General features: G+C 44.1%; 1 protein-coding gene across 2 annotated transcripts in view; it reads right to left on the reverse strand.

Annotated features, from left to right (window-relative positions):
* Positions 1 to 18,389, reverse strand: part of ptpn4a (protein tyrosine phosphatase non-receptor type 4a) — a 73,044-nt gene that overhangs the window by 29,248 nt on the left and 25,407 nt on the right. For both annotated transcript variants that reach the window (XM_079357301.1, XM_079357300.1), the window contains exons 2-7: positions 16,823 to 16,977; positions 7,888 to 7,995; positions 6,410 to 6,452; positions 5,219 to 5,297; positions 3,366 to 3,410; positions 3,100 to 3,152 (exon numbers count right to left, since the gene is read on the reverse strand). In XM_079357301.1, coding sequence (XP_079213427.1) covers positions 3,100 to 3,152; positions 3,366 to 3,410; positions 5,219 to 5,297; positions 6,410 to 6,452; positions 7,888 to 7,995; positions 16,823 to 16,960 — 466 coding nt within the window. In that variant the 5' untranslated portion in view covers positions 16,961 to 16,977. The remainder of the gene's footprint in view (positions 1 to 3,099; positions 3,153 to 3,365; positions 3,411 to 5,218; positions 5,298 to 6,409; positions 6,453 to 7,887; positions 7,996 to 16,822; positions 16,978 to 18,389) is intronic.

An 18,389-nucleotide genomic window follows, 5' to 3' on the forward strand; every position in this document is an offset into this window, starting at 1 on the left:
AAACATGGACCCTGTGTGTCATCATCCATTGTTTTTTTTTGTTTTTTTTACACATCTTTCTTTTACTCACAGTGTTGCATGTCTCCTATTATAAATGTGTGGTGTGAATGAGTTTATACAGGAGAGCCTCGGTTACTATTATGATCACAATTGTAAAAAAAAAAAAAAAGCTTCACACCTCGGCTGAAAATTCTCACAGCCTCTAACGATCTACTGTATGAAGAAAGCGGTGCACATAGAGGACATCTCTGGATCTAATCTCAGTGTTGAGGACCACAGGACAAAAGAATACGTTTGTACACTGAAGTGTTATTTCGTACGAAGGCGCAGGAGTTAGTGTTACTATAGTCAACACAAGCCTGGTGTAGTCATGTTATCAGTCCATATACCAAGCTGGTCCAAAGACATGCTACGATTGTTTGTGAATACAGCAAAAACAATATAAGCATGTTCAAAAATAGATGAAAAGACAAGAGTAATAAGGCTGCTTTCTAAGGAACAGATATCATAAAGCAAGAGCCTAAAGCATTTTAAACATGCCACAAAACATCAGATCTAGCAAATCAAACTACTATCTAAAGAAAGAAGGGAGTGTAGATACTATGATATACAATATGGTTCAAAGATTAGCTTTCTGAGCGCTCACAGTGAACACGCACAAAGCAAATCCCCGAAGCCTTTAGCTCACTGGCCGGCAGTCGAAGCTCAGAATCATCAATTCGCTCAAGTAGTCCCTGGACTAACCTTAGTAGCCAGTAGCCTAAGCATATTGAGCGACTAATCAATTCAAGCTGAACCACTTATTGATGTGCACACTCCAGGGAGAAATGTATGTTCAGTCAATAGCTTACATCTTCACACAGTGGGTTATTACTTCAACAAGGTTCACCATTAAGGCCCGTGAAGCTCGAAGGACAGCCTGATCTCTCCCACTGTGTTCATCTTTGGATGCGAAATCCGTTATGCAAGTGATGACTGGATTGAAGTGGAAAGACTGCTGCTGAAGTCATTCTTCTAGAACAGGATTTTATTGACCAGTAGAACCATTAAAAGAAGATATAACACTCTCTGTTTGAGATGATGGATTTATGGGGTTTGGGGGGGATTAACCTGGTGCAAGTGAAGATACATGCATGATGATTTCCCTAAGCTTTCCCTGAACAACAATTGTTAGAAAATCTGATTGTTTACTCTCCAAGCACCCAGCTCTATCAATATGTAGACATTAAAAAAGCAGACTTCGTTCCAATCATGAAGCAGCTTTAAAGGTGTTTCCTGAGTGATCATCACTGTGTGTCCAGCTCCGTCAGCTTTTTTTTTTTTTTTCGGCAGATCCGACACGTTGAATAGGCGTCTGTCTGCGCAGTTTACGCAATGAGAGGAATCACTGTGATTGGCTGTTCAGTTCAGGAAGAAAAACAGTATATATATATATATATATATATACACACACACAGTATATCCGCATTCTTCCGAGTCCTCTTTCGGTTTGCCCTTTTTGGTATGACTATTAGCGACTACCGCCACCTGCTGGCATGGAGACTTATTTCCTCTCACGCGTGCCCAGAACGTACGTGGTGGTTATTCGTCAGCTGACCGTCTTTGCGGTGTGTGTGAGGCGTCCCCACTTCATCCCATCTAGTTCTTTGCCGTCTCCTTGGTGTGTCAGGGCCTTAATAAGTGTTCGATGAGGCAACATGTTTATAAATATGAAATTCTGCATTCACCAAAACCACATCTCCTGGAAAAAATAAATAAAAACAAAAATAAAAAAATTCTGAATTTCTTTCACCGAGAAGCCTCGATACTGAGGAGGGGGATGCCGTGCTCTCCAGACAGCATTCGGTCCATTTAAAAGAAGAATCCAGGCCTGCTGGGTGGGATTCGAGAGTGCATGCTTAAGTGTAGGATTGAAAGTGATCACTGCTGGCACTTGGGGCTCAGATAACTGAATTAGCAGCTGCTTCTTTTTTTTCCAAAGCAAACATTTATCTTCATAATCTGGACTAGCACTGAGGGAAGTAACAACATGCACCTAGCAACAGAGTGTGTGTGTGTGCATGTGTGTGTGTGTGACTGGGGATAAAAAGCAGTAGTGTCATGATGTTGGTAGTCTAGACCAAATCTCTTCACTGACCTATATACAGTAGCTGCTGTGCAAATTCCCTACAAAATACACCAGAGAGGTGGAGGAGCGAGGAGGGAAGCAGCAGAAAGGAGGGGGAGGGGTGGAGTAAGAGAGAGAGAGAGGGGGGGGGGGGGGGGGGGGGTTTATGGGTGTGAAAATAAGGGATAAGCAGAGAGTGATGAGAAAGACTAAACAGAGATAAAAAAATAAAAAAAGATCGAGGCAGACAGAAGGCAAAACAGGCTGAGTGAAAACAATGAGCAGCAGTAAAAAAAAAAAAAAAAAAAGAGAGAGAGAGAGATAAAGAGCGAGACGGACAGACAGAGCAGTGTGTCAGGAGTCATTATTGTGATGACAGAGGAGCCCAGTCAGCATTTAACCCACACGCTACATCACAACAGTAGATGAGATTAGCGCTGAGGCTGAAAGTCCGCTAGCGTGAGCTCGACTGTGGGTGAAGAGATGTTTTTAAACCTCTGGTTTCTGCCGCATGTGGGCCATGAGGTGTTGGAGCAGTGTTGTAAGCAAGGAACTAACAAAGGGGGGGGGGGGGGGGGGGGGGGCTTAGATCATCAATTTGTTTGCCAAGTAAACTGAATGACTGTTTTAAAATGTCTGTTTCTGTCTTTTAATGTCGATTCTATTCTTTTAGCCCTCAAGTACGATGCTTCATGGTTTCTAGAAAATAAGTTCCATTTGTTTGCCTCACCATATTTGGAAAAACAAGGAGTCCCAACAGTGAAGAAAACAAAACCAGCACTACATTTAATATTGATGTCATTGCACACACAATCAAATATCACCACACGGCTTAATTGAATCATAATGGCTTCGGAGCAGCAGCTCTAAACGCACTGGAGCGACCGCAGTCATTACATTTAACAGTGTGAGCAGCTTAAGACAGGCCTAATGAATTGCCTTTTCCACCGCTGTGTACAGTGGCTGTATCCAGGGAGCAGTACAGTACTTACATTGAACAGCATAGGATGCCAGCAGTGCTGCAGTGTTGTGTGGACAGGGCAGTCTTGGAAATCCCAGGAACACAAAGACAAGAATGGTACATATTCAGTATGGGATCAATGCAAGAACACAACGTGGCTCATTTCAAAGACTGAGAACGCTTACATCTATTTTGAGAATTCACATCTCAAACAATCTCAAATGCAACAACGACAACTCTGTGAGGTCAGCGTGTCTGGAAAAAAAAAAACAGCTAATACGCAAAGGACACACTCACCTTCCAGTTAATAAATCCTGCTTGATCTGAAGGAAATATTGGTACCTGAGGGGGGAACAAGAGAATGCATTAGGATAAGAGAGCAGTGCACCATTCCCTCGGTATTAATTGGGAATATTATCATGGACAGAGAGATGCCTGCTGGTCAGATTATAATGGTTGTTCCTGTTGTGTAAAATGAATGGATACCCTTTAGGTGAGGTCTTTGTTTAATTAGAAGTACGATCATTTCTTCTGTCAGGTGGGGTGGAGATGGCCTAGTGGTTAGGTTGCGCCCCATGCAGGGAGGCGCTCTCTCTCTCCTAATCTATCCCCGGCACCATCAAAATAAAGGCAAAAAGCTCCTTTCTCGCCCTACTCCAACAAATGTCCACGATAAACCTCATAGAATTGTAACGGCACATTCCTGTGATTTAAAGTGACTTCTGAAGTCGTTTTAAGGACGGGGGATAAGTAGAGGAAGCTGTCTTAACTCTCGGGATCGAGTGCAAGTCTTGGACTGGATTGCACAACACGCCAGAGTCACATTTCAGATCCAAGGCCTCCTCCCGGCTCTAACAAGCTGTATACAAAGTGTTAATGAGGCTCAGGGAGCGAGGCCACGACTCAGAGACTGAAATAAACAGCAGGCGGAAAAGGCGATATGGTGCCGTGACGCCTCCTCTGCATGCTGTTTATGTCGAGCTGTGCTGCTGCAGACCTTATGTTTGCAGGCATGTGGGTTGGACTCCACATAACGGCCTTAATACAACAACATACAGATTTCCTTATTTTCCTTTAATGAGCAAGAATCCACCAGAGAGGATGATGCTCCGGTGCTGGGTTTTCATTTGCAGCCTATAATTAGATCCCAAAAGCTGTTCTCATACTACCAACCTTTACATTATGTTCTTGTTTACTGAACATGTACAGAGCATAAATATGTTTACCAAGCATGAAATATGTGCCTTCTAGTACGACGAGCTGGGGGGACGTTATGTGCCCATTCTGAGCCGTGTTTCTCCATCGTGATAATTGTACCGATTGTTTGCTGCAGTGGCAGCTCGCCAGCAGTTAAATCTGATGAGAAATCTGCTGCCAAATAATCCTACATGCTTGGCACTTTCACACCAACCCATTCAGGGAGTGTCTATGTAAAGCGACCATCACAAGTAACTGATCACATCATTCATCGTGCGCCACTGATCAACTCTGGCTTCACTGTCTTTCCCCCCCCCGAGGACACATCGGAACATGTAGCTGCAGGAGCTTGGGATCGAACCCTCATCCTTCCTGTTGAGAGACGAGAGACTACAGCCTCTCGACTTGTCGGTGTCGACCCCCCCCCCCCCCCAAAAAAAAAATCCCAGATCACTCAGGACATGTTTCTGTACACATCGGTACCAAAAGGACACAGTGGCTCAGTTTGTTTTTGACCATCAGTCATAAAAAAAAAATGAATCTCCACCTTTGTCTGTATAGGCATTTGTTTTATTGTGTGATTGATATTTCCAAACACATACTTTAACCTTACAGCTCTAAAAGCTCCCCCCCCCCCTCTTGATTTTTTATTTTTTTTTGGAATAAAGCAGCACAAACACAAAAGACTGCTTCCTCGTCCACGTTCTAATCAGCCGGGGGAAATAATCGCATCACAAGCGGAGTGATATGGTGTGAAAAGCAGCAGAGTGAGTCACTGTGTTAACCTTCCCCTCATCATCATCATCATCATTGTTATCATCCAGAGCTCAATGAACAAGAGCGGTCCAACACCGCCTATCTACATCTACACTATGATACCTCCTAAAGCCCCCTTTGAAGTTGAAAATCATTACTCTTCAGTATTGAAGCCTTGCATTTACAAACACTCTTACCGTGTGTATTCTTCCTGAAGTTTGTTGGGGTCGGTCACAAAGAATTTGACTCTGAAGCTCAGGCTATGGGGAGAGCCTCCTGAAACGATGGAGGTGAAGGGTTAAGAGGAGACACGTCAGATTTCTCAGCACAATGTTCATGATAGTATAAACTCAGCTATTCAGTCTGTTTAAGGCAGCGCCTGCATCTATTTGTGATTCCTCTCATAGAGAAGTGAAAGTGCTTTATCTAAAGATCAGTATAAGAGTTTTTCCATGTGGTTAGAGGAGAAAAAAAAACAAATGTCATGTTACACTTCTAGAAAAGAGAAGCCCAAAGAGAATCTATCATTCAAAGCTCTCACCATTTCTCTTTTTTTGCTTTTTTTGTTAACTCTTTATAGGGCACTCATTGAAATACTTTGAGATTCAAACATTGAATTCAAGTTATTGGGGGACATAACAGAATTTTATTTATGTGAAAAAAAATTGAATTTCTTTTAATTTCATTAAGAAAAATAAACATTGACAGAGTTACCATATTTAGTTCAAATGCCACAATAGCAGGATCAGTTATGTAGGGTGATCTCTTCTGATTGGCTGAGTGAGGATCACATGCTTCTCGACATTACTGAGGTGCAGAAGGCTGGCCATATGTAACGTGTACGGAAATTACCAAAAATACGTCACTTGCCCGATAAAGGGTTAAAGAGTAAAAAAACAATTGAAAAAAAAATAAAAATAAAAAAGACCCAACGGGTAAAAAAGAAAGAAAGAAAGAGGACATTTGTTCAAACACGTCGGTGTAATTCAAAGAATTGTGTTGAAAGTAAAATCCTGCGGTTGTGCCGTCACCCGGCATGAAAACAGAGTTGAAACACAGTTCAGTCATTGCTTGAGGGGCGACTGTATTTCTCACATTGGCTTCTTCTTAATTGTTATACATGTTACAAATTCTATTACTCATTATCAAAAAGGAGTGGAGTTGAACTGGAGTTTAGCTGTTGCTTAAGGGAGACAAGGGGGGGGGGGGGGTTTCAACTGGACACGTTTTGGCTTTGGGTGGAGTGGAGACGATTAACTGTAAAGTAAGGCTGCACTGCTTCACACTAGTTTGTGAAAACTAAGCACGTTGGTCATCAGCGAGCTGTGGTGCTGGTGTGCTGGTGAACAGGTTACATTAAGGAGGTGTGTGTCGTGCGTTTCACCTACTTTTTAACTGTTTCCTGATGGGCTTGTTGGGATCCAGCCAGCGCTGTAAAATATTGATTGAGAGACACTTAGAGACACCGGAACGCTTCCACAGCACGAATACACGGCGTCAATTATTCAAAACACACACACAGGCAGTCACATATACGTTAACACAGTGCACATAGACACTCACACACCTACTATATACACGTCTTTCCTATATGCACTGAGATGCTGTAAGTGTACAATCTAGCATTTTCTGCATGTGATTTTATGAGAGTGATCCAAAAAGAGCCTCTCTCTCTAGAGACAAACACATGTATCCTATATTGATGCACACACACACACACACACACACACACACACACCACCATGACCTTTTGCTTAATGTAATTCACAATATTAAATCCCTTTTCCTCTGACATCATGCTCTGGGTGGAAAGATCAAAATGCTGTTATGAAGTGGAATAGCTTTAAGTTTTATTAACGTTGTAAATGGGACAAATGATCATCACACTGCTGTAAAATTGATCGGTAACTGAAAGACTGTCATTCATAGCGACTATGTGAGGAGACTTTTTGTGATTGGTTCAAGCATAACAACCAAATGAGAACCAATCGGCGACCACAGACACCAGATTCAAGATTCATTTGATGCATCCACAACCCAGCGAGAACTATATTCTCTTTCTTCTGGGATGTTTTTATGACTTTATTAGAGAATCCGAAATTGGGGAAAGAGTGAGTGGCATGGAGCCACCGGTCGGAATTGAACCCGGGCTGCCCGCTGTGAGGACCACAGTATCTGTATAGGCGACGCTCCTCCCTAACCACTCATACATGGCGGCCACCGGCACCACTGTTTGTTTGTTTTTTATCAGCTGCTGAAGTCAAGGGATTATGGATGACGTACACAAGGTCGGGATTTTACCCAGAAAGCATTGTGTCAAGGACCACGCCTCTGTACATGGGGCATCTAACGAGGACCAACAGGAGCTATTTGAATTTGATCTGGAATACGGACACACATCTTTGAACACATTTACTGTGCCGACGCCTCATCGTGAAACACACTGGAACTTTCTTCACAGAGAAAGCACAGCGATGGAGCTGATATTTTAGCTAGGATGGGGGTGGATTGCTAACATTAGATGATGTCTTATGGTAGCTAAGGACTTATTGAAAAAGACACGCTGCATAGTGCTCCACTGTGCTGTACTCTATTCAATCAGGAAGCAGTGGGATTAGGAGTGTTCCCTGTGTTTACACAACTTGTAAGCAAAAAAGACAGCCGCGTGACATAATAACAGCATTTCATAATCCCACCCACCAGGATGTCACAGGAATAATCACTGTTTATGTATGATGAGTGTCATATCCCTCTGCTTTTAACAGCTGTGATTGATGGCTGCCACCTGCAGCTCGACCCGTCAGTCACACACACACACAAACACACACGCACACACACTCGTATGGATTACAAACATGATACTGACTGGTGAATCTAAGGAGTCATCAGCCAAGTGCACGCCAAAGTAGTCTCTCTCGGTCAGCTCCAGGTGCTTAAAGACGGCGTCCAGCAACACCTGGCCATGATCCGACTTCTGCAGAGAGGGACAGAGAAACACACCAGATTAGAGTTTGTCGCTTCGAGGGTCGTTTCCACGGCGAGGACCAAACGGAAGGACGGACGCGTTTTACACAAAGATCTCTGAATCGTGTCCGTCCCCCTGTTTGTGGAAAAGGTCAACGGAGAAGGAGCAAGGGCGATCGAGAGAGAAAGAGAGAGAGTAATGAAGGCATCTCGTATCAAGAAGACAAAGTGTAGCGCTGCGACTCGTCAAAGACAGAAATCCCGCCTTCTCTTCGTCGGAGTCTAAATAATTGAATCGCTCTACTCACGACTGAGACGTTTCTCCGAGTTAGGATTCATGTGATTCACTAATATGTTTCCGAGCACGCAGGGAGGAACATGTATACAGTGAGGGATTAAGCAGATGTGCGCGCGCCTGAGGGCTATTGTCATGCATTTGTGTGTGCGCTCGATTCAGTGACCGTGTAACTCCATCTGACATCTTCAGAGTCCATAAATGTAAAACATTATCAGAGTTCAACGTCGAATCCAACAAACGCTGCACGTGTGGAGCAACAATGTGTGTGCGTGTATGTGTGTGTGAAGCATGACTCTCAATAACAGAGTGTATGAGTTGATTCAATCATAAAAGCACTTCAGATGTATTGATTTCTGTTGCGTTTTGTTTAATTTTGACATCACAAACTGCAAACAGTGTTTGTGAGAGCAAACAGGATGTGTGGCCAACTGTTCTCTTGAAAGTGTCAGGAGATCAGAAAGCAGCGGATACAGACGAGCCAGGAGCTTACTACTGAGGAACACTTGGCACCAAACGAAAGCCAGAGCAGGAAAAAAAAAAAAAAAAAAGAGTTCAACACTGAAACCACAGCGTCTGTCTGTGGTCAAGCTTCCATCAAAGAACAAAGTGGAAACAGGAACATTCAGAGAGAGGGAGAGAGAGAGAGAGAGAGAGAGAGAGAGAGAGAGAGAGAGGGAGGGAGAGAGAGAGAAGGAGAGAGAGAGAGAGAGAAGGAGAGAGAAAGAGAGAGAGACAGAGAGAGACAGAGAGAGAGAGAGAGAGAGAGAAGGAGAGAGAGAGAAGGAGAGAGAGAGAGAGAGAGAGAGAGAGAGACAGAGAGAGACAGAGAGAGAAGGAGAGAGAGAGAGAGAGAGAGAGAGAGAGAGAGAGAGAGAGAGGCTTCAGGAAGGTAATTCAAGTGACTCAGTGAGCGGCTGCTTTAACGTGGTCACTTCAAACCTTCTGATTGTGGACAGGAAGCGCTTCGCTGGAATCAAACAGGAGGCACAAAGGATGCAAATGTTCCTCATTTGTGTCCTCAGTCAGGACGGCCTCAAGACTACCAGGAGAGTTATTATTCCAGTTCATGCTGGACCCCTTCACACGCTGCGCTCCCCCTCAGGACACCTGCTTCGCTGTCCCCGCTGCAGGACACGGAGCAGAAAGAGCAACCTTCGTCCCCAGGGCTGTCCAGCTCCTCAACTGATTCACATCCTGTGCTTTTAAAGCCAATCTGTGCGAGCTCAGAATGTTTCAAGTGCACAAGCACCTTTAATGATGGCCGCCGTCGGTCCGGTCTCCCGTCTGGGAAATGACTTCAATATATGACCCAATACAAAGATCAGGTCTGTCCCATGTGTCCCAGATCTGGCTCTCAAACAGCACTCAAAGACAGGACGGGGTGGGGGTGGGGGGTGGGGGGGGGCAGGAAGAAGGCCCAGGAATTATTTATCAAACACGTCATTAATATCCCATCGTTTTCTGAGAGAGTAGGAAGGGCGAGAGGACAAACTGTGGGACCGCAAGTGGAGCAGAAATTCACACCTGATCCTGCCGCGACTTACAGAGAGAGAGAGAGTGTGTGTGTGTGTAAGTGTGTAACTCCATCAGGGCTCCTATGGGAGAACGTACACCCACCCACCCACACACACACACACACACACACACACACACACACACACACACACACACACACACACACACACACACACACACACACACACACACACACACACACACACACACACACACACACACACACACACACACACACACACACACACACACACACACACACACACAGTTGGTGCTCTAGTAGTCTACTGCTCTCCTTTACCCTGGTGACACACTTATACAGCACAGCATGTATGACTGTGCGTGCGTGTGCGTGTGTGTGTGTGTGTGTGTGTGTGTGTGTGTGTGTGTGTATAAAGAAAACAGAGGGAATGATAGCTGACGATTGACATGTTGACATGGCAGGCCTCAAGGATCACCAGCAGTCTTTTAGCGCTGTGTGTAAATGTGTAAGTGTGTGTGTGTGTGTGTGTGTGTAAGCGTGTGTGTGCTTGGGTAAGTGTCTCTGCTCGCAATCTAGTGCTGTCAAAGCGCCGTTAAGTCAGTGAGTCAAGCCCTCGCTCCCTCCCCTCTCACTCACTTCCCTACAGCTTTCCTAACACGTCCCGAGGAGGACAGGGAAATCCACATGGAACCGTTTCAGACATGTCCGTCTCAGCTTCACCGTCTTTCACTACATCCAAGCATGAGCTCACCTTTTTTTTCATTTTGCAACTGACGAAATACGTTTAAATACGAAAGTGAAACACGGCAAACAAAACGCATGTTGGAGAGCAACACTTTCGACGCTGCGTCAAAAATTTAAGTTAAAATTTGTGAGAAAAGAAGAGCAAATGAATGGTTGTTGACAAACCCCGATTCGAGGAATCGTCACAGATCCAATCGTTTTGCTTTTTAATCCAAATGTTTGTTTGGGGAATTTTGTGGGACCTCTGCCTTGACCGATCTCAGTCAAAGTGTAAGTTCAGCTCTACACAACTGTGTGTATAAAATGTGACTCGGGCTGGATGCTCTGTGGTCTCCTGTGACTGGGCGGCCCCGGGGTCAACTCAGACCCCCCCCCAACACACATGTATGTGTTACAGAATAAAGGGCGTGGCTGACCCCACCAGCGGATAGGTGCACTGTAGCTGTCTGTCAAGGCTTCAGTTTGTGAACTGAAAGCTGGTCCACTTCAGAAACGATCGGGTGATGTCACTGAGACTACGTCCTTGTGTGAACAGTCTATAACCCTGTTTCTGACCTCATCCACGTCACCTCCACACTGAACGGACAACAAACGAGTTTATCCACTTGTAACGCGCTCCTCATCGGAAAAAGTGACAATCTCAGTGTTGAGATTTTCTGTGAAAGAAAGAAGTGAAAATGTGTCACGTAGACTCATACAACTAAACATTTGGTGTTCGACTGTATATTGGAAACAAAGTTGCACCAAAAAAAGCTGACATGTAATCATACAGGCGACATCGTGAACTGGCTCTTTGGCGAACACAGCGGCACTCGAAAACAAACGTTTAACCACTTCAACCATTTTTGAGCAATCTCAAGAATTAGGTCAAAAAAACAAAATGAGGATGTGAAAAGTCTCTAATTAGATTTTTTCCCCATGTAAGGCTATTCATAGACATGTCTGAGAAAAACTGTGTGTGTGTGTGTGTGTGTGTGTGTGTGTGTGTGTGTGTGTGTGTCCACTGCTTCCCCTTTGTATGAAGCGGCTTTTTAAGCTCATGTGTGAGCCCTCTGTGCACTTCCCAGGAAGCCCATCACCCTGTGTGTGTGTTTCTACATACGTGTGTGTGTGTGTGTGTGTGTGTGTGTGTGTGTGTGTGTGGTTGCTGGATACCCTCTACTCGTATTCTGTTGCTGGCTTCGTACAAGAAACAACACAGTCGTACATTGTTCAAACGTCGTTGGGGACATGCACACAAGACAAGCATGTTACACACACACACACACACACACACACACACACACACACACACACACACACACACACACACACACACACACACACACACACACACACACACACACACACACACACACACACACACACACACACACACACACACACACACACACACACACACACAGCAAGCTTATTCTGTTCATCCTGTGGGCTACACACTCAGCAGAAAGAGAAAAAAAAAAAGAGAGCAAAGATAAAAAGAATACCACAACACATACTGAAGGAGAGATGAACAAAAGAAGACAGAGATTCATAGAGACACACAGAGAGAAGAGGAGAGAGAAAGAACCAACGAGTGATTAACGATGTGGCTGTGTGAAACAAACGCTCTTTGTGTTGATCTTCATCAGTGACTGAAATAGTGTCTGTGTGCGTGAGAGCAGGAAAAGAAGAAGAGGGCGACGTGGTGATGGAGAGAGAGACACACACACACACACTCTGATAAGTTGTTCACCTTTTAGGAGTGTTCGAGGAGGCTAAAGACCCCCACTGATCAAACACGCTGGGTGGCGAGAGGGAAACTCCCGATATTTTTTCGTCACCCCTGATCATGAAATCAACGTAGATCTGACAGGTTTCTCTTTGCCTGTACAGCGAGCAGCTGAGAGTGCTGTGTGTACGCGCTTGTGTTCAAGAAAGATGGCAATTCAGGAATGTGAACGGCAGCTTGTCCGGGCAGGAAAAAAAAAAAAAAAAGAAGACATCCAGGAGGAGTCACTGACAGATACCTCTCCATCTATCCCTCTGTATCCAAAACAAAAACACTCTTTCTATTTGGGTCCTTCACAGCAACATTCCTAGACACGTGTTTTTTTTTTAACTTGTTGTTGTCATGACAACCATTAGTCACACACAAGTGGAGATGAAGATTTCCAAAGCTGATGATGAAGATTTTCATGTTCAGCTCTCAGCATCACATCATATTTGTAACCTGGGACTTTGTCACTTTATCAGACAAATCTTTCATCCGTTTGAAAAGTTCTGGATAAATGACAGTGAGCTTCCTTGCTTTGTGGTGAGACCGTTTACTCAAGAGCCAGTCTTAAGGATTAAATACCTTTTATCAGACCTGATCTACAAAACAACACAAGCCTTTTAAAATCTATTTGATAACCAAAGGCTAACTATAAAGAGGGGATCAGTGAGTAAGCCTGCTTATTGTACATTTAAGCTGCGTCCCCTCCCAGTTCTGGATGAAGATGTGGCTCCGCTCACAGCCACACCCAGCCCACGGCACAAAAACACAACACACGCTGAGCCCTTCTCCACACTTTTCACACTAATTCTAAGTCTGTCTCCAACACGCAATTAGAAAAGAAATAATTATACAAAAACAGAGCAGCCAGCGTAGTTTATGTCAGAGGTGTCACGCAAACCGTCTGAGAGTTTGCTTCTCGAACTGGGATGGAAACACAGCAGACAGAGTCCAGCTCATTTATCCGTTCATTGAAAATAGGGGAGTTTGTTGTGCTCTGATTGTTCTTAAAAACCCCTTTGGTAAATACAAAGCGACTTTAGCAAACGTTTCTTTATATTTTACAAATAAGAGAATCACAGACGTCTCGTTTTGACTCGGGTTTCAGCGCTCTAATACGGTTTGAAAGCAGGTAAACTATTCATTATTCCACATTATATATTCTATATTATTCAATTCTATTCACTATGTTTGAAAGTGCCAGTAGCTGAGCGGTCATAATGCGGCTCCCATGTATCGAGGTTGTGGTCCTCCAGCAGTGGCTGTGGGTTCAAATCTGACCTCAGGCCTTTGCTGCGTGTCATGTGAATGTGTAGGTGTGAGACCTGCGGAGTAAAAGAACAGCGCAATACAAGCTCAAATCTTTTTAACATTACAGCTACTTGTGTTTTACTCATACCTAATATGCATTAGCTTAATGTCCTGTGACCCAAACGTTAGCCCGTTATTCCACTGACATTACAAACTAACACTATGAAGATTTTTTTGAGGGCATTTTAAGGCACATCGTGTAAATGTGAGGAGTATCTGTTAAGTGCTGACTTTAACATTGAGCCAGACACATTTGATTAAAAACATATATCACTTATAACACAATGTTGTAATTTTGTACAGTTTTATGGTGTCTTATAACCCTGAAAGGGATGGGTCCTAATTTGGACATGACACAAAAATAAAAATCCATTCATTCATTCAACACACCGAGAGCTCTAAACCTTTTTATAATCCGGTAACTTGAGTTTGGGTTTTAGCTCCAGGTATGTCAGCGTTAACCCCTTGACGCCTGAATTTGTTTCCAAGTATTAAAACATGTGTTTCTGCTTTCAAGTAGATGCTAAATTGAGTTGAGAATGTTTATTTGGAAACAGCACATAAATAGATATTACATAAAAAATAGCACATACATATAGCACGTCAAATGGATGTTGTTCCGTCTCTGACTGGTCCTATGACAAACTAATGCTTGCAAAAGTTTCCGAGGTATGTTTTGAAAGTGCATCAACCGGCAGTGGAGGAATACGGATGCTAATTTGGCTGCATTTGGAGCGGAAGCGGTCTGATGCAAACTCGCGACGATAGGTGTCAATAAAGACCATTACGTCTTTGCCTCTTGCTGCTCAGAGTTGTTCATTTTAAAGAACTGCTTGATTACCAAAAGCAGATAGCTAAAAGGTCTGTTGGATTGTGGAAAGTGGTTGCTATGGTTACGGTTTCACGTCACTTGCTCTGAATAAATCCTGCGTGTGACCCAGCTTTTGTTTTCGTGTTGAGATGGGTCACTCGTGGGCTGCGATTGGTTCATTTCTTGTCATCAATCAGATTCGGCTTTAGTCTTGTATCATTTCTGCCAAAGACTAACTATCTCTACAGATCATCAATGCATGCTCTCATGTGCACCCCGAGCACTCTGGTTTCCATGACGATAAGTGACCGCTTCTGGATCTTCACTCTCGGCGAGAATCAAGTTGGCCAGAGAGAGCGAGGCTCAATAGAAGGATTGTTGCTCTGAGGATGGCTTGGCTTGTCTTTCCAGGAAGTTACTGCCGCTGCAAGGGTCTGATCAATGACATGGACAGAGAGCGAGTCATTCATTCAGCAACATGAAGGGGAGAGGGGGGGAGGGGGGAGTCTCGAGCAGGAAGCAGGGAGGGCAAAAGAGACTGTGAGAGATAGTGATCCACAAATATGGCTGACATGATCATTTTGATTATTAAACTACAGTGACTGATTCATGACGGTGACTTTACTTAAAACCAACTTTGGAGTCCAAGACAAAGTAATCTAAGGAATAGTGAAGTGAGTCAAAGAGGTACGCTATGCTATGCTACGCTACGGTTCAGTAATGTACAAACAAAGTGTCATTTTACTTTAAATTCATTCAAGGCAAACAAGTGAAAAGGTTGTAATACAGGGAAGAGAACTTACAAGCCCCATTTTTCTGTTTGATTGTATTATTTTGTTTTTAAAATACAGCATTGAGCCCACATTTCTTCAAAAAAAGGTGTAAATGCACAGAAGCAGAGTGTGTAGTGGAGCCAGACGACTAACCAACTACGAGCTGGCTAAAAATGTTCTTTTCTCTATCGTTTGATACTTTCAATCACAATAATAAGAACATTGCTTCCTTTAGAGGCTGTGGGCTCAGCGGTAGAGTCGGTTGACTCTCAACCAAAAGGGTTCGAATCCCCCCCCATCTCCTGCAGTGTCTTTTGTGCAAGACATTTCACCCCAAGCTGCTCCCTCTGCTTCGTCGGTGGCGTGTGAACGTGTGTGTGAGTGGCATTAGATAACACTGCTATCTGCTATCAGTGTGTGAACGTGGAGCTGTGAGCTGCAGGGTGTCAGAGCTCAGAGACAACCAGAAACACACCAGATATATACAAGCTCAAGTTCATTTAGCATTCGTATATCAGGACTCTGACTTAAAGTGTTCTATGGTGCATGTCATATGCGTGTGTGTGAGCACACAGGCTGTGGCCTATCGACAGGATGTTATCGGAGGAGTTGAATTCTGTGACTAACAAAAGGGAAGTTCCCTCACTGCGCTGATGGAACACGTGGTGACAAAGAGAGAGAGACAAAGAGAAGGAGGCAGAAGAGAGGACACACACCGCCGTTCTCCACATCCGTCACAAGTTCATTTGTCACCTGATTTGAAGCCCCACACACACACACACACACACACACACACACACACACACACACACACACACACACACACACACACACACACACACACACACACACACACACACACACACACACACACACACACACACACACACACACACACACACACACACACACACACACACACACACACACACACGAGGTGTGACTTACTGCTTGTGAGTGAAGATAAAGACTCACTCTGCCTTATCAGTCAAAGCTCAGGGCGAGAGAGCGATCACATTAGAAGAAGTGGAAAAAGAATTTTAACCTCTATTAATCGTTTTTTTACAGGGTAAACACACAACAACCATCTCCCACCGACCCTCCGGTTAGTGTAACGGGGTCTCCAGGTCAGCTGTGGGGGTTTAATGAGTGGGTGCTCTTGGAACAGTTTTTTCTTCTTTTCGGGGTCCTGCAGGGATGAATGAATGTTTGCTTTACTTATTTGTCCGTCATGAAGACAAAATCGGAATACAGCTTTTTTTTTTTTTTTTTTTTTTTTTAATGATTGGAGAAATGGATTGATTTTCATTATCTAGGTTTAAAAACACCAATGATGGTGCTCCATATGATGACTTAAACAGAGAGTTCATTTGTAACACACACATCAACACGACACGCTGACTGTTTACTTTGATACTGAAGAAGACTTACAAAAGTTGATTATTCCCAGGAAATCTGTCCAGTTAAGAGGAGCGCCTTTACTCCCTTTCATAACAGGAACATGGCAGAGGAGTTGTTACGCCTGATTGAGTCGGTTTAAAGCGGCCGACAGTTACTGTGTTTATCATGCAAATCATTCCAAACCTTTGGTTGTTGTTTCTCAGATATTCGGCGACAGGTGCTGGTTGGAAGAGAGCGGTACTTACGCTGACTTTGAACGCCTGGACTGTGTTGTCCAGAAGCAGTACGTTGCACACAACCTGTGTGTGCTGCCTGTCTCGCTCCAGCTCCGTCGCCCGGACATTGTAGGATCTGCCAGCAGGCAAGCGGAAGCGCGCGCTCATCACGCTCCTTCCAGGGTCTGCAACGAACCAAGACGGGGAGAAGAGAATGAGACAGGCGCATGACGACGACGACAACAACAACAAAGAACACATTTCTAATGTGCACATACTGGGCAGAGCAGACACACATAGGTAAAGGCTTAGTCGGGCTAAAAAGAACACGATCAGCCAATGTATAGTGAGATATGATGTGGGACATTCTCTCTTCACAGCCTTTCTGAAGGCAGCCACACACGGAGACAAGTCTGAACAAGCACAGAGAAGCAGAAGAGTGTTTCATAAGAAAAGAATGTCAATGAGTAGGCAAGCTGCAGATTCCCTCCTGGGGGATGTGGAAAACGAAAAGCAGTAAAACACTCACGTGCTGCGATACAGTGAGAAAAGAAAATGCAATAAGAGGAGCTTTCAATATTTGTTTTAAAAATGTTTTTTTGTGCGTGTGTAGCACCATGTAAGTGGAAAATATGAGAGGATATTGCAGGTAAAATGTGGTAAAAAACAAACAAAACAAAACCATTTAATACGGAGGGCCTGGTTTTGTCACGATGAAGCTTTTATGAGACGCCTGCAGCATCCCCGGGTGAAGCCGCTCAAGTGATTGGTTGGCAGATCGTGGCAGCACAAACAACGGCTCAGAGTGTCCTGTCTGCTCATCAGCGGGAAAATAAATCAGCGCTCCATGCATCTGAGGCTGCTCCATTTCAAACAAACCAAACGACTCATCCTACAGAGGCCGTCTCTGTTTACAGACGGTGAGCTGGGAGCACGCGGCTTGGATCCCAGATTCTATCGAAACAGAAATATTGCTTCTTACACTTTCATTCACAGTTTTTACAATATCTTCACTCTGCAGCACACGAATGGATAACAAAGGGTGATCATGTATTAACAAAAAGGCAGAGATTGACATCGAATGGAATTATCTGTGATGAATTATTAACACCATGTCTTCCCTCTTTAATGGCTTCATTAGAAAGAAACAGTCCGGAACATTCCCTGCCTCGTAGCATTTCAACTGAACGAGATTCTGTTTGGAAAGAGCCAGCGTTTAACACAGGATTGTGCTAAGCTAAGCTAAGCTAAGCGACTGGCTGCAGATGCTTCTTATTTAACCACCACCCGCCACTCAGCCGTCCTCATTCGTGCACGGCGTGCACCGACCTCTCGAGTGTGGACGACAGGACTGCGACGAACACAAAGACAAAAAAATCCAGCCAGCATGTCATTCCTCGAGCTCTTTTGTAAAGCGTCTCTCGAGATCACAGTTGTTAAGAAGTGGCGTTAGACAAACAATGATTGACTCATTGAGTGATTTACACACGAGTCATCTATCTTCTTAGCTTGAAAGCATCATCGACGGTAAAACTATTCCTGCAAAGTGAACTGTGTGACACCAGTAAACTTACTGGTGTTGAGCAGGTTGTTCTGG

Source organism: Symphodus melops, assembly GCF_947650265.1.
Source record: "Symphodus melops genome assembly, chromosome: 12".
Taxonomy (NCBI): Eukaryota; Metazoa; Chordata; class Actinopteri; order Labriformes; family Labridae; genus Symphodus; species Symphodus melops.